Genomic DNA, 14,825 nt, shown 5'->3' with positions numbered 1-14,825 from the left:
GTGAAATGTGCGTGCACACGTGTGCGCTCATGCCCTGTACTCCATCAGTCTGCTTTACACATGCACACACCTCTTTGCAGCCACTGCTGAGCCTTTTGCGTTGGTCTGCTGATGTTTCCAGTCCTCTCCTCCCAACACATGAAGAGGGCAATCTCAAGACATGTAGGCTCTGAAGCAAGCACTTCTGGGCACATCATCCCAGGTTGCCCTCTGGAGGTTTCTGTTTTTTCTGCAGCAGTTGGTGTTGGGAAGGACCAGGTGTAGGAGCCTGTTATAATCATGGCTGCTCCTTTCTCAGACATAGATTTCTCCTTGCCAGGGTATGTTCCTGTATCTGTTTCTTTCTTTCCCTGTATTTGTCCACTGTAATGTTCATTACCATCATCTCCTCTTCCTTCTCCTCTTCCTCCTCCTTCTCTTCCTCTTCCTCCTCCTCCTCCTCCTCCTCCTCAGATCCTCAACTCTTGAAGACAGTATTAAACAGTACGAGCAGGATCTGGCCAGGAAGCTGTACCAGTCCCGGCAATGGGCTCCTGCTCCCGGGGCCAGGCCAGCTCAGATGCCTAGTCCAGTGCAGAGTCACGCCTCGAGAACCCCTGGGTCAGGAAACCAATCCAGGTGTGCACAGCCCCGTCCCTGCCAGCTGCATGCTCCGTCCTGTCTGTGTCCCCCATCCTAACACCGTGCTCCCAGCCGTGTCCTTGTAGGGGTAGGGAGGATTTAGCGGTGCTGGTGTTCATTTCCCTAAGGTACCACGGACTACTGGCAGTCAGTGGGGATGATGGGGGGACACTGGGTCTGTCTGGTTGGGTGGGAGCTGACGTTTCTGAGGGCTGAACCCCCTTTTTCATAGGTGATTTATAATGTCCCGGTGGCAGCAGAGGGATAAAGTGCAGCACGCTTGAGAACACAGAGGAGAGTAAAGCCCTGAAAACTCACCTACTCATTGAGCCCTGGCAGTTCCCCTCCATGTTCCTCAATTTGGATTGCTCTCTGTTGTACATGGCACCTCTGGGAAGGCCTGCAGCATCTCAGTGGGTAGAAGCTGAGCTACGGGCTCTGTTCAGCACACATGACAGCATGTGTATTTCAGGACAGTAGTGTCTGATGACAGCAAACCAAGCTGTTCTCTCCTGCTCTGTAAGGCTGTGTGCCTCGGGGAACCAAGGGCTCATCTTGCCTTTCTGCACTCAGCTTCTTGACTGTGGTCCAGCTGCTGGGCACAGAAGAGGGCATTACTCTCTTCTAGAGAAAGCGATATCTGATGTCTTTTTCTCCTTCCTTCCCTCCTCCTTTCTGAGACAGGATGAAGTCCCTTGAACAGGATGCTCTTAAAGCCCAAATGGTCATTGCCAAGTCCAAGGAGGGAAAGAAACGCAGCACTCTGGAGCAGGTGACAGAGTCACCTTCGCCCGTTCCTACCCCGTCACCAACACCACTGGAAGGTACTGTGCAGCACTTTCTGAGGAAAAAAGTTAATGCTTCTCCAGGTTAACTTGCTTGAAAGCGGATTTGCAAGATGCAGTTTCTTCGTTCAGCTGAGGCTGGAAGGACCTATTTGAGCACATGAGATTTTTCAGCCCAGGAGATGGTCCTGACACATAGAAAACCGGAGAGACCAAAGCATTTAAGTGATGGTTCCGGGAAACAAGAGCAGAGTTGAAAAGATGTTTGTTTCGAAAGTGTCTTTCGTGAGCGTGGTCTTTTATCACGCTCAGATAACTGCTGCTTGGAAGGGACAGGCGTGTGTGTGTTGCATATGATACAGACGTTCAGTAAATCGTGTTTTTATGTCATCTTTTGCAGATTGCAGTCCCAGGAACGTCACTTCACCAGGAAGGCTGGTATGACACATCCTGCTTGCTTTTGCTATCGTTGTAATCCTGGGATTTCTCAGTTCCCTTGGGTGTGGATCATGCCTCTGGGCCATGAAGTCCCCATTTAAATACTTAACCTGAGGCAGAGTTGTGAAGAGGGCACTGCGGATGGAGCTCTGCCATACCCATTGCTAGAGACAGCCCCTTTTGTACAAATATGCAGCAGTGTCTGCTTTCCATTTCTCTGTTTTGTTATCTTCTCAGTAGCATAAAACCAAAAACTTAACCTGAAATCAGCGTCTTACTTTTTTCTAAGTGCTGTATAAATGCAACAGGACATTGTTGCAGAGAAGTGTCAAAATTAGTACAGCAGAATGGTTGGGGCCTGGTTCTGCCCCGGGTCGCACGCTACAGCCAGCTCTGGGCTGAAGCATCAGCTGTGCTAGAGCTGTCAGGAATCTTGCTGCTGATTTTCCCATACAGAGAGGGTTCTTCCCTAACCTCGTGCCTGTGTGCAGTTTACCGCAGCACATCGTGTTTTCTCTGCAACTTGGAGCACCTACCCTGACACCAGGACAGACAGCACACAGTGTCCCAGTGTCCCTGAGATGCCTTCTATGGCAGAGGCTGGATCCAGACACCGCTGGCACTAACTGTGAATGATGCTCTGCTCCTAACTCTCCGCTGCCGTGTGTCCATCCGTTCCTCTCTCCTCACTCTCTCTTTTCTCTTTCTTCTCATTTACTGTCCCTTCTAGTCCATGTCTGAAAAGAAGTTTGACTACCGGGAATTTGCTGCTATTCCTTCCTCCAAACCTGTTTACGAAATCCAGGTATTCGCTGCATGCTGAATTTCTGCCTGCTGTTGGATTGGTCAGGGCTTGGTTGAGTGGAAGCGCTGCACACAAAGTGAGGTCCCTCAGGACAGGGGCTGAATGGCGTGAGGAACTGTTCCTCTTCAGGGTCCCCCTCATGTTCGGGGCAGTGACACCTGGCCACGCTGTGCTGAGGATGCCCTGGCAGCGGCATTCGGGTGGCATTGTTACAGAGTTGGTCCAGGTGGTTTTAGAAGCGATGACAAAGCCTTTGCGAACACGAAGCAACTACACCTGCACCTTAACGGATGCTCAGGTGTTTTCAAGTGAGAGATGAGAACTAAAAGGGAAGGAGAAACTGTAGAAAAGATTGCCAGCAAATTGCAGGTGGGAGCTGATGGTAACTTGAGGCTGGAATGATCCAGCATCCTGCCCCAGAAGCAGCTGTGCTGACAGTTTTCTTAGTTTTAACTCTGCCGTAGATGTCATCATAATCATGAAGTAATCGTATTTTGGGCACGGGTGCATTAACAAAGCTCTTGTGAGAGGAAAAAACCTCATTTAAGCTGCTCTGTCATTTCTGTGAGCTGCCTATTTTGTCATTTGTCTGAGTTAGTCATTAGCTGATTGCATTTGTGACGGAGGATTTGAGCAGATGATGTGTGGCTCTTGGAATTTTTTTTTGAGCTTTATGGGAAGAGAATGAAGCAGATACCAGCAGTTACATTCGTGGTGTGCATGGAGAGCCAGCAGATGCCGACACGTTGGACTCTAACCTGCTGCCATGACACGAGCCTTTCAGGTCCAAAAGGCACCATCCCAAATGATCACAGCTCTAGTTTGAGGAATCTCAGCAGTTAGTTAGACATGATTTGATTCCTGCTCTTGGCTGACTCCTTTCACTGGTGGTATTGCTGAGCCCTTGCTAGTATCTCCTCTTTTCCCCCTAAGGACGCCTTCACTTTTGGGGTGTGCCTTTGTCCAGGTGGTGCACTGGGTAAGCAGAGAGCTGGCAGCTCCAGCCCAACTGCAGCTCTGGGCTGAGTTTCCCCAAACCTCTGCTGAGGTGACAGCACAGCACTGGTTCTCCCTGCAGCTGAGAAGGGACCTCTGCAGGGTAAAGCTGCAGCTTCGTGTCACCAGGCAACTCGTCCGGACCTCCCACAGCAGTGCAGCTAATTAAAAGGCCGTGTTTCTTCCCGGCCATAGTCACACAAATGGCGTTGACTTTGGATCAGTGCAGGACTTCTTGGCTGCACTGTGGCAAATTCGTCACAGCTCCCTGTACTCTGCTCTCTGCTGTTGGTGAAGAGCGTGCATTTTACATGCGTTCACTTCATTTCTAAGACACTTAATGGGTGTTCTCCCTTGGTTGTCCAGGGGGGTTGTGGATGCCCCGTCCCTGGAGGCATTCAAGGCCAGGCTGGACGTGGCTCTGGGCAGCCTGGTCTGGTGGTTGGTGACCCTGCACTCAGCAGGGGGTTGGAACTCGATGATCTTGGAGGTCCTTTTCAACCCAGGCCATTCTATGATTTCTATGACTGCGATCATCTCCCTTTATTTCCTACCTCCATCAATGTTGTTGCTTGCACAAAATAGGCAAAACTGATATGGAAGGAGGGCTTCTTGCACTTCTCATTGCCCAGGGAAGTTGTGGAGTCTCCATCTATGGAGATATTCAAGACCTGACCAAACACCTACCTGTGCAACCTATTGTAGGGAACCTGCTTTAGCAGAGGAGTTGGACTTGGTGATCTCTTCAGAGATCCAACCCCTGTGATTCTGTGATTCTGTGATTAGTACTGACTGTCAGGCCACCTCAAGTTTTGGCCCATGACCAAAGTTATTGTCCTCACATGGTGGTGTTGCTCTTATCTGCTGAACTGCAGGCTCCTGTGATTGGCTGCTGGTGTAGTCTTCATTCCATGAGGGCTGTAAGGTTAACCTCAGAAGAGGGGTCAAGGACAACAGAAAGGGCTTCTTCAAGTACACTGCACATCAGACTAACACTAGAGGCAATGTAGGCCCACTGATGCATGAGGTGGGTGCCCTGGTGACACAAGATACAGAGAAGGTGGAGTTACTAAATGCCTTCTTTGTCTCTGTCCATACTGCTGGAGGCTGTCCTGAGGAGCCCCATACCCCTGAGGCCCCAGAGGAAGTCAGGATCAGGGAGGAGTTTACCTCGGTTGGTGAGGACTGGGTTAAGGACATCCATAAATCCATGGGTCCTGATGGGATGCACCCACGGGTGCTGAGGGAGCTGGTGGAAGTCATTGCTAGGCCACTCTCCATTATCTTTGGTAAGTCGTGGGAAACGGGAGAGGTGCCTGAGGACTGGAGGAAGGCAAATGTCACTCCAGTCTTCCAAAAGGGCAAGAAGGAGGACCTGGTAACTATAGAGCGGTCAGCCTCACCTCCATCCCTGCAAAGATGATGGAACAACTTATCCTTGTCACTGTCTCTAGGCATGTCAAGGATAAGAGGGTCATTAGGCACAGTCAGCATGGCTTCACCAAGGGGAAGTCATGCTTAACCAACCTGATAGCCTTTATGAAGACATAACCAGGTGGGTAGATGATGGTAAAGCAGTGGATGTGGTCTATCTTGATTTTAGTAAAGCATGTGACGTCTCCCACAGCATCCTCACAGCTAAATTGAGGAAGTGAGGTCTGGATGATCGGGTAGTGAGGTGGACTGTGAACTGGCTGAAGGAAAGAAGCCAGAGAGTTGTGGTCAGTGGGACAGGGTCTAGTTGGAGGCCTGTATCTAGTGGAGTCCCTCAAGGGTCGCTACTCGGACCAGTACTGTTCTATATATTCATCAACAGCTTATATGGGGGGAAAGAGTGCTTTGTTAGCAAGTTTGCTGATGGCACAGAACTGGGAGGAGTGGCTGACACGCCAGAAGGCTGTGCTGCCATCCAGCGAGACCTAGACGGGCTGGAGAGTTGGGCAGGGAGAAACTGAATGAAATAGAACAAGGGCACGTGTAGAGTCTTGCATCTGGGCAAGACCAACCCCAGGTACCAGGATAGGTTGGGGACTGACCTGTTGGCGAGCAGTGTAGGGGAAAGGGACCTGGGGGGTCCTGGTGGACAGCAGGAGGACCATGAGCCAGCACTGTGCCCTTGTGGCCAAAAAAGCCAATGGCATCCTGGGGTGTATTGGGAGGGCTGTAGTTAGAAGGTCGAGAGAGGTTCTCCTCCGCCTCTATTCTGCCCTGGCAAGACTGGATGTGGAATATTGTGTCCAGTTCTGGGTCCCCCAGTCCAAGAAGGACAGGGAACTGCTTGAGAGAGTCCAGCGCAGAGCCACAAAGAAGGGAGAGGAGCATCTCCCTGATGAGGAAAGGCTGAGGGAGCTGGGTCTCTTTAGCTTGGAGGAGACTGAGAGGTGACCTCATTAATGTTTATAAATATGTAAAGGGTGAGTGTCAGGAGGATGGAGCCAGGCTCTTGTCAGTGGCATCCAATGATAGGACAAGGGGCTCTGGGTGCAAGCTGGAACATAAGAGGTTCCACATCATTTCAAGAAAAAACTTCTTCACAGTGAGGGTAACAGAGCACTGGAATGGGCTGCCCAGAGAGGTTGTGAGATCTCCTTCTCTGGAGACATTCAAAAGCCACCTGGACGCGTTCCTGGGTGACCTAATCTAGGTGTTCCTGCTCTGATGGGGGGATTGGACCAGATGATCTTTCGAGGTCCCTTCCAATCCCTGACATTCTGTGATTCTGTCAGCAAGAACTGGTGGAATTTCATAGTTGTCACTTAGACGTTTCTCCATAGCTGTCTCTGTCGTCTGTTTGGATGTAGGTGCTTCCTATCCCATGTCTGTTCTCCATCTATGAGAGCATTTATGGGTAGGAAAGGCAACAAAGTGTTTTTGGAGGGTTCTGTGCAGGGTCTGGATCACAAGTCCTGCGGAGAATGGCTGAGGGAACTGGAATGGTTCAGTCTGGAGCAGAGGAGGCTCAGGGGAGACCTCACCGCTCTCTCCCACTCCCTGTAAGGAGGCTGTAGGGAGGTGGGGGTTGGTCTCTGCTCCCAAGGATCAGTGATAGAACGAGAGGTGATGGCCTCATGTTGCACCGGGGAGGTTCAGGTTGGAGATTAAGAAACATTTTTTCTTGAAAGAGCAGTCAGGCACTGGCACAGGCTGCCTAAGGAAGTGGTGCAGTCTCCATCCTATGGGGTGTTCAAGAACCGTGGAGATGTGGCTCATGGGGACATGGTTAGTAGGCATGGTGGGGATGGGTTGGGGTTGGACTTGGTAATCTATTAGGCCTCTTCCAACCTTAATGCTTCTATGATTCCATACACAACTGAATAATGAAAAAAAAAAAGCCACACTGATTTTGCCTAGGAAGCCAGGCCTGAGAACAGTGCAGGTGCAGAATTGGGATCCAGGACCCTCAAGGAAACATCACTGTCCTGTGTCATTGGTTCCCTCCCATCTTTCTGCTCCTTTTCAGCAGTCTTCATGCTTTTTGCCTTTCCTGTCACTTCCTATCCCCTCCTCTCTCCCCGGACAAAGTAATAGAAGAGCTGTGGTGGGTAGACACAGCTCTCATCTCACAGTTCAGACAATGGGCTGCTCGATGTCAGCAGAAAATCTGAATGTGAGGGCCATGCCCTGGCTGCGGTACCACCGGAGCCTTTGAGGCAAAAGTTTCTCTTGTAGTATGTTGTAGTCTCAAAGGGGAAATTACCTGGCAGTGGTGTTACAGAGGTGAACGCTCGTGTCTTCTTTTTTCCAGTCACCTGATGCAGCTGATGACCTCAGATACGTAGAGGACAGAAATAACTCAGGTAAGCCAATGGCCAAAGGAGACTTCTCTGTACTGCGTACATCCCATCTGTGGTTCTAGAGTGTTCTTCTTTGCCTGCGTGTGGAGTCGACCCTGAGGACCTCACCTTCTTGCTACTTGAAGCATTGTCCTTTTTTTTTTCTGTCCATTCTAGAATGAAACCTTGAGATTCGCCACATTCAGTTTTGGGTAGGAGATTTGCATTGTGCTTATTAATGGCTAATTTGCTGAGAACCGTTTGTTACAAGCATGCCTAATCTTGTGTTGTGCTCTTGAGTGAAGAGTGGTGGCAGAATGGGGGTGGGAAGTTCTGGCCTCTGCCAGCTGCTGTAAGGAGATAGCATCCATCATTAGGGACTGCCTTGTGCCCCTGCTGCTAGAACAGAGTCACTGCCAGCAGCAGGCAGTGCAGGTGGTCATCCTGGTTTGGCACTGGAGGGCGTTTGGATGGAGCTAGGTGAGGTGATTCCCCGGGTCTAAGCTCATGGAGCTGTGTGCGCCATCACCTAAACAAACACTAATTAAAGTTTTGGCTTCTGTATCTCTTCAGACTGTGCTAGCTGCAGTATATCTTTGTGTTCCCAACCGTAAGAGACAGCTCAGACCGTCTCCTGCTTCGTTCCAGGTGCTGTAGTGGAGCACAGCAGGGCATGCCTTCTCCATAGTAGTGCTTTTCTTTCATTCAGCAGTTGGCGCTGGCTTTATTCTGCCTACTCTGCAGCTGTTTATTTTTCTTTTATTTTACACAGTTAACAGCTCAGCTCTCAGTTTTATCTTGTCAAATCACAATTAGTAAAGGCTTCACTCCAGATGGCTGATCCATGCGCAGGCCATTGGCAAAGGAGATTCTACTGCAGAGATGGTCAACAAAAATGTGCTTTCTGAGAATAGCTCCTTAGTTCCTTATGCTGTAGTGCCAGCCTCTCAATCCTGGGTTTTTTTCATTTGACGTGGTCCATTCTAAGCTCAACTGTTCTCCCATCTTTTCTGATATCTGACAATCAAAAGTGAAATTGCATTTCTAAGAAGTGTGCTGATGTTTTCAGAAAGCTCCTCCTAGTGACTACAGGATCAGTTCAGAGCTGTATACTACCTGTATGGAACCTGAGCTTCGAGCAAAAGCATGAAAGTAGATGCACGATGTCAGCACAAGGCTTGGGATAATCTGACATGAGCTGCATGGAGTGCTAAGGAAAAGCATAAAAGAAAGAAGCAGACAGTGATTCTTTCCAGAATACTGCTCCAAACTACAACAACCTTTGTTTCGTTTTGCGCTTTATAAGCCACTCATTTCAGAGTTGTTCACTTCTTTCTTGAATCTATATACACATCTGCAGTAACTTCCACCTTCCACCTTACTGCCAGCCTTCTCTGTAATATCCTAATGCCCTTTTTGGAGTTGAGTTCCATTTGACTGGCCCAGTACACGATGTGGAGCAATCTGTAGTGTCTCTCAATGCAGTCATCATCACTTCTGTTCTTTCTCGTTAGTTACCAAACACAGAGCCAGCTATAGGTAGCTGCTTCGTTTGGCAACAGCAGCTCGTTTCTTCCTGTGATTTTTCTCTCCTTTAACTACTTACACACTAAAGGATGTGTCTTCTTATCCTGTGGCAGCTTATCTTTGTTAAGAGCTTTGGCTGAGAGCGGTTAGAAAGTTTTTTTTGAAAAATGCAGTATGCTGTGGCGAGATGATATTTACATGATATTTATTTGCACGTTTGATGGCTCCTTTGGCAAATTCCACTGGCTCTAAGAGGGGTGACCTCCCTCCAACCACTGTGAGTCCTCCACCCAGTTTGAACGTCTCTCTGCATGTCTGCCAGTGCCTTTCTTTTATTCCAGTTTGTTTCGTTTGAAAGCGAGCCACCCGGTTGTCAGTCCCAGCGTCCTTCCAAGGTGTCACATCGCTTACCTGTGTTCTCTCGGTTCCGACTCCTTTTCGAGCAGCAGGTTGATGCTACACAGTAGTTCAGGAAGGGTTCTGGATCGTTACAAATGCTCCCACGTGATTACTGTAAGGAAGGGGACATGGCTATGAGCATGGCTCCAGAGCAGAGGGTGGGCCGTTAAGTACAGCTCAGCACCTTTGACTGTGCACCTCTGATCTGATAGATTTCTGCATTTGAGGTTCACTACTAAATTCAGAGATTTCACAGAGGCTTCTCAGGAGCTAGAAGGAAAAATTCTGTGGCTTCCTGAAGCTTTTTCCTGTTTTACACAAAGACTTCATGGAAGTCGCTCAAGCCGCATTATCACAAAGGGTGGATTTTCTGGGGGATGTAAAAGCACAGCGTACTTCAGGTGCAAAACACATCCCCAAAGGCCTCAGGCCACGTTAACTGAGCGTCAGCTCTGCCACAGAGGCTTTTGTGGTGGGGTCCTTTGGTGGAGGACCCAAGATGCAGTCTACAGAAAGGTCATGCAACTTCAGTATTAAACAAGACCAGAACGCTCACTTCTCTCAGTACCATACCGGTACATACTGCTCTTCAGCGCTCAATACTCTGCTGAAACCACTGCAGTGCTAAGAGCACGAGCATATCCCTCAGTCCCTTCTGTGTACTGATTATTGCTAAAGTTTGGCACTTCCGTACCATTTTCAGTGAATCCTGGGTGTTGAGGGAAGATGTCTCCTCAGGAGTGCTGCTTCCTTCCCAGAAAATAATAGTACTTCAGGTACAGGTCACCTAAAAGTTCTGGGCATGGCGTTACTGTAATTTACACCTCAGCACGTGGTGCACCCTCGTGTCATCATTAACTGTATCAATTGTACACTTCAACCTGGCACCTCCTCCTAAATCTGTTATTTCTCTTATCTGCGCAGTTCCTCAGGAGCAAGATGGACAGCCAGAGGAGGAGGAAATGCTATTAACACGTGATTCATCGACACCAACTGCATCTGCACTTGAAGAGATGGCTCTGTACAGCAGCAAACGCAAACTCCGACACAGCCGGCGCAGTCTGGAGGCCGCTGTCCCAACGTAGACGATCCGAGGCGCCTGGGCTTTGGAATGGCCCAACACGGGGCTCCTGAACTTCCCGTGCTCCAGGAGTAGCACCAGACTGCCCATAGCGCTGCCTCCTGGACTCCAGATGGAACTGAGCACCCCAGGAGCGTTGTGGCTAACCAACTTCCTTCAGGCTGTGAACCGCCCTCTTTTCTCACCCAATAGTGCACTGGGGCATGTCCTAACCGAAAGGGGATGACGCAAGACTGATTGATGGCTAACCAAGAGGAAGTGTGGGTAGGACAGCGGGCAGCTGCAGTTTGTTAGCCTGTAAATACTGGGGGGAGGGGGGGGTGGACGGTAGGACAGGGAGAACGTAGAGTGTGAGTGTGTTGGGCTCCAGCTGTTATTTCCTCAACTTGGATTGTCTGTTTAATGGTTAATACGAGAGCTTCTACTCTGGTCTGAATGAGAAGGAAGTTCCAGCCTTCACTCCTATTTAATTTCCAGTCTTTTGCCAAGAAGCATCTTCTTCCACCTCCCACACTGTGTCACCTCACTTTCTTTTGGGAGTGTGTGGAAGCTTGGAGGCAAAAAAAAAAAAAAAAAAAAAAAAAAAAAAAAGGAATTTTAGTGAAGTGCCTCCCTCTGACTCTGACACCTGCGTGCTCAAAAGAAGACTGAATGAGCCGGAGCCTGTGCCAGCTCCAGGAAGCACCAGCTCCGTTCCATTGCCTCTGTGAGCGCAGTATCTGTCCCGTGTAGGAAACTGCTCCTACCTGCAGTACGTTCTACTGTTCTGGGAGACAGGTATCTACCCCAGACACACACATCATTGTGTGCATACAGCGTGAGCCGCTCTGCACACTGCTGAGTGTCAGAGAGGGACAGGTATCTGTCTTCTGTCCACATCGTAGCTGAATGGGTGCACTGGGGCAGAAATGAGAAAGGAGTTGAAAAGCTGTAGAAGGAGTGATAGCAATGTGCGTGTATGGCAGCAATAGCGGGCAGAATAGCGGGGAATTAGGATACGGTGGCAGAGGTAGGAGGTGTAAACAGCAAATAAGGTAGGGGGTTAGGATTCAGGAAACGGGGAAGGGTAGGAAGTGGCGTTGCTGGGGTCAGGTTAGGACTAATGGGGTCTTACAGGTAGGATACTGGTGGTTGAGTCCCACTGGCTGTGAGATGATATGTGATGTTGTGAGGGTGCCCAGGGGGCTTGAAGGAGTGAGTGCCTGCCAGACGGGGAGCACGGTGAGGTGGAATGGATCTGGCTACAACCTGCAATAACCACACAGTGCTGCTCTCTGCCAGCTTGTTGGCTTCGGGCCCCTGTCTGCATAGGACAGGGCAAACACATGCTTGTCCAAGCAAGAGGAAAAAATAAAAATGAAAAAGGGACGGGGGTGTGATTCCTGGTTTCCACACAAGGGCCATGAACAGTTTGCATCCAGTGAGCTCTACAGATGTGGAGGAGACTGATGCTGCTCGTAGCTCTGAAATCAGTCTCTGCTGCTCTACTGCCCACTACTGAAGTAAAACATCCCTGTTCCTTTTTTTTTTTTTTTTTTTGTTAATGGATTTTGTTTGGTTTGTTTTTTTTCGTTAATGCCTCCAGTAGAAAGAAAGGCATCTGAGTTCAGCAGTCATTGATCTGTCCATCCAGATCCATTGGTGCTCTCTGCTGAACTCCAGCAGTAAGGCCAGAGCTGAACCTTAACTGGGATGTGGCTTGGGAGAGGCAGGCACTTCTGCTTGTACATTTGTTGAATGACTGGATGAGTTTTTTTTTTACAGTTGAGCATCCCCCTTCATGCCAAAATCCAGAGGATCGTTTTAACTGACTTCATATGGTTTAATTTTACAGGGCTCTGAAGGGGGAACTCGGATATCCCGAGCTGCAGCTACGGCTGCTTCCATCATCAGCAATTTGAGCTTTTCCTTTTTAAAATCTAATTTTAGCATATGCTTTTTAACGAGCAATTTTGGAAACAATCTTGGATTTGTTTTGGTGACTAACGTGATTATTTTTTCTTTCCCTTTTTGGGACCTGGTGCCAGGCTCTGGGTTCTCTCCCCTTCTCTCCTGAGAGACTCTGAGGGAAAATTAGCGCATCAAGACTGTAACTAGTGACATTTGTACAACCAAAGAAATCTATTTTGTGGTTCAAGGATAATAAAGTTTACTTTACATTTTAGAACCTTGAGTTATTTCGTTTGCCCTGTGTGAAGTCTGCAGTTTCTAAACTTTGGTTCTCATTATTAGCGAACCCAGAATCCAGCAAACATATCAGCCATGTTCCTGCTCCTGTGTGCTGAAAGGAGATGAGGTTTTAGCCAGGAGCTGCTGGTGTATTGGGAACCAGCAGGGAGGCAAACACCTGCGGAATGCCTACAAGGTATGGTATGGCCTATGGGGGTGCATTCATCTAAAATGCAACACGGTCAGTGGCCCAACTGCTGCAGCTCAATACCAGTGCATGGGTAACAATCAGGAAGAGTTGGAAGCCACTGTGCAACTAAAAAGTAATTGCTATCGCCGAAACTTGATGAGACAAAGCACACGACGGGGGTGCTGCAATCGATGGCTGTAAACTTCAGAGGGAACAGGAAGCCAGCACGGGGAGGGGAGGTTGTCCTCTTTGTCGTACCAGCTGCACCACGTGGCTGGGTGTCACCCACAACCATGCCTTGAATGCCTCCAGGGACGGGGCATCCACAACCTCCTTGGGCAACCTGTTGCAGCGTATCACCACCCTTGGAGTGAAAAGCTTCCTCCTAATAGCCAACCCAAACCTCCCCTGTCTCAGTTTAAAACCATACCCCCTTGTCCTATCACTACCCACCCTCGTGAACAGTCATATCCCCTCTTGTTTATATGCTCCCTTTAAATACTGGAAGGCCACAATGAGGTCTCCCCAGAGCCTTCTCTTCTCCAAGCTTTCCAAAAGAAAATCAGGTGCTAATCTGTGTGGGTGCATACACTGAGGAATACACATGTAAGTGGAACTGTTCTGCTGCTCTGGGCAGAACACATCTGCAACGGACTGAGCTGTGCAGCTGGAAGCTGGGATCAGACAGCTGCAAACAACAGGAAGGTACAGGTTTTCAGCTACAGAAACCACTTGCCCGTGGGTTTGCTGAGTTCTTGATTACTTTATACCAATGTTCTTGTAAAATTCATATCCGCTGCAAAGTGGTGCTGAGTTTCTTTGGTCTTTTCATGCAGGACAGAAGAGACAGTGCATATTCTTCTGACTTTAAAATCCTTGCATCTTCCCTGCGTGCTACGGCACTGGTTTGTATAAATAAAAAAGAGATTAGAAATTAAAATGCAACTTTTGCTACTAAGCTAAAGGCTGCTAAAAGGAGTTGTGAGCTCTGGGCAGGAGGACACGATCCTCAGCCTTTTTCTGAGCGAGCAGAGACCATACCTGGCCAGGACAAGCAGATGCATGCTTTCTCTTAATCAGATCATACTCGATATTCAACCAAACTGAACCTGAATGCCATGCTGTCCTGACTGGGGATTACCAATCGGGTAGCACGTTAAAGGCAGGTTATCTGAGCACAGCAACCTCCCTTCCTTATGCCACATCCTTTGTCTGTCCCCGAGAGAAAAGGATGGTACTAGTAGCCGAAGTCTGGTAAAAACAACAAAAGCCCCAGGCTGGTACTCATGCTTCTGTTCAAATGTCAGTCCTGCTTATCATAATAATGTTGGATTTCTTCACAGTCACGCTTAAAAAGTTCATTATTACAATGAATAATTACCATGGAGAACTAGGAGGACAGTGAAGCAGGCAAACTTCTGAAGAGAATCCTTCAGAACCTGCAGCAAAGCAAGGCTGAGAAGCCACAGAGACCAGGGAATTCTTCAACGACACACAGACTGTGTGTGCACTGCATGCAAAATAAATCCTATGCTGAGCGCCTGCTAGTAGTTATTACTTCTTGATACCGAGTTGGAATAAAAACAGGAAAATCTTGCTAAACAGCTTCAGGCTAGATAGACAAACAGGAGAAAGTTGTATTTAACTCAGGTAAGTTAATATATACAAATAAAGTGTCTGGAACAGATCAAAACCAGAAGTGGCAGAGAGGATTAGTCACAGATGCTGAAGTCTATGGAGCATTCACTGTCTCCTCTTCCATCATAGTAGTTTATGAAATGCTAAGGCAATGCCAAAGATCGAGGAAGACATGTTGCTCTTCTCTTCCAGGTCCTGGGTCACATCAGCTGATCTCTGTTCACGGCTTGTTTTGTGGATATACACTGACAGTGATCCCAGAGGGCCAACTGCCAGGGGCAAAGCGTGTCAGTGTGGTCTCCTCAGCCAGGGAAGAGGTGAGGAGCACCAGAAAGAGCTCAGTCCCACAGCGATGGAGACAGTGTCAGCCGAGAGCCCAGCCCATCAGACAAGCTGGTGAGAG

The 14,825-nt window shown here is 48.8% G+C and overlaps 1 protein-coding gene across 1 annotated transcript; it reads left to right on the top strand.

Moving 5' to 3' along the window:
- Positions 1-241: 241 nt before the first annotated feature.
- On the top strand, positions 242-12,592 carry LOC110391396 (protein scribble homolog). Its single transcript, XM_021383239.1, has 4 exons — positions 242-1,445; positions 1,807-1,844; positions 7,391-7,442; positions 10,269-12,592. The coding sequence occupies exons 1-4, from the start codon at positions 1,307-1,309 to the stop codon at positions 10,427-10,429; spliced, it is 390 nt and encodes a 129-aa protein (XP_021238914.1). The 5' UTR covers positions 242-1,306; the 3' UTR covers positions 10,430-12,592.
- Positions 12,593-14,825: the final 2,233 nt, after the last annotated feature.

This window comes from Numida meleagris, unplaced genomic scaffold (assembly GCF_002078875.1).
Source record: "Numida meleagris isolate 19003 breed g44 Domestic line unplaced genomic scaffold, NumMel1.0 unplaced_Scaffold359, whole genome shotgun sequence".
Lineage (NCBI taxonomy): Eukaryota > Metazoa > Chordata > Aves > Galliformes > Numididae > Numida > Numida meleagris.
Note: the sequence above shows the minus strand (reverse complement) of the source record. Positions and strands in the feature narration are given on the sequence as shown.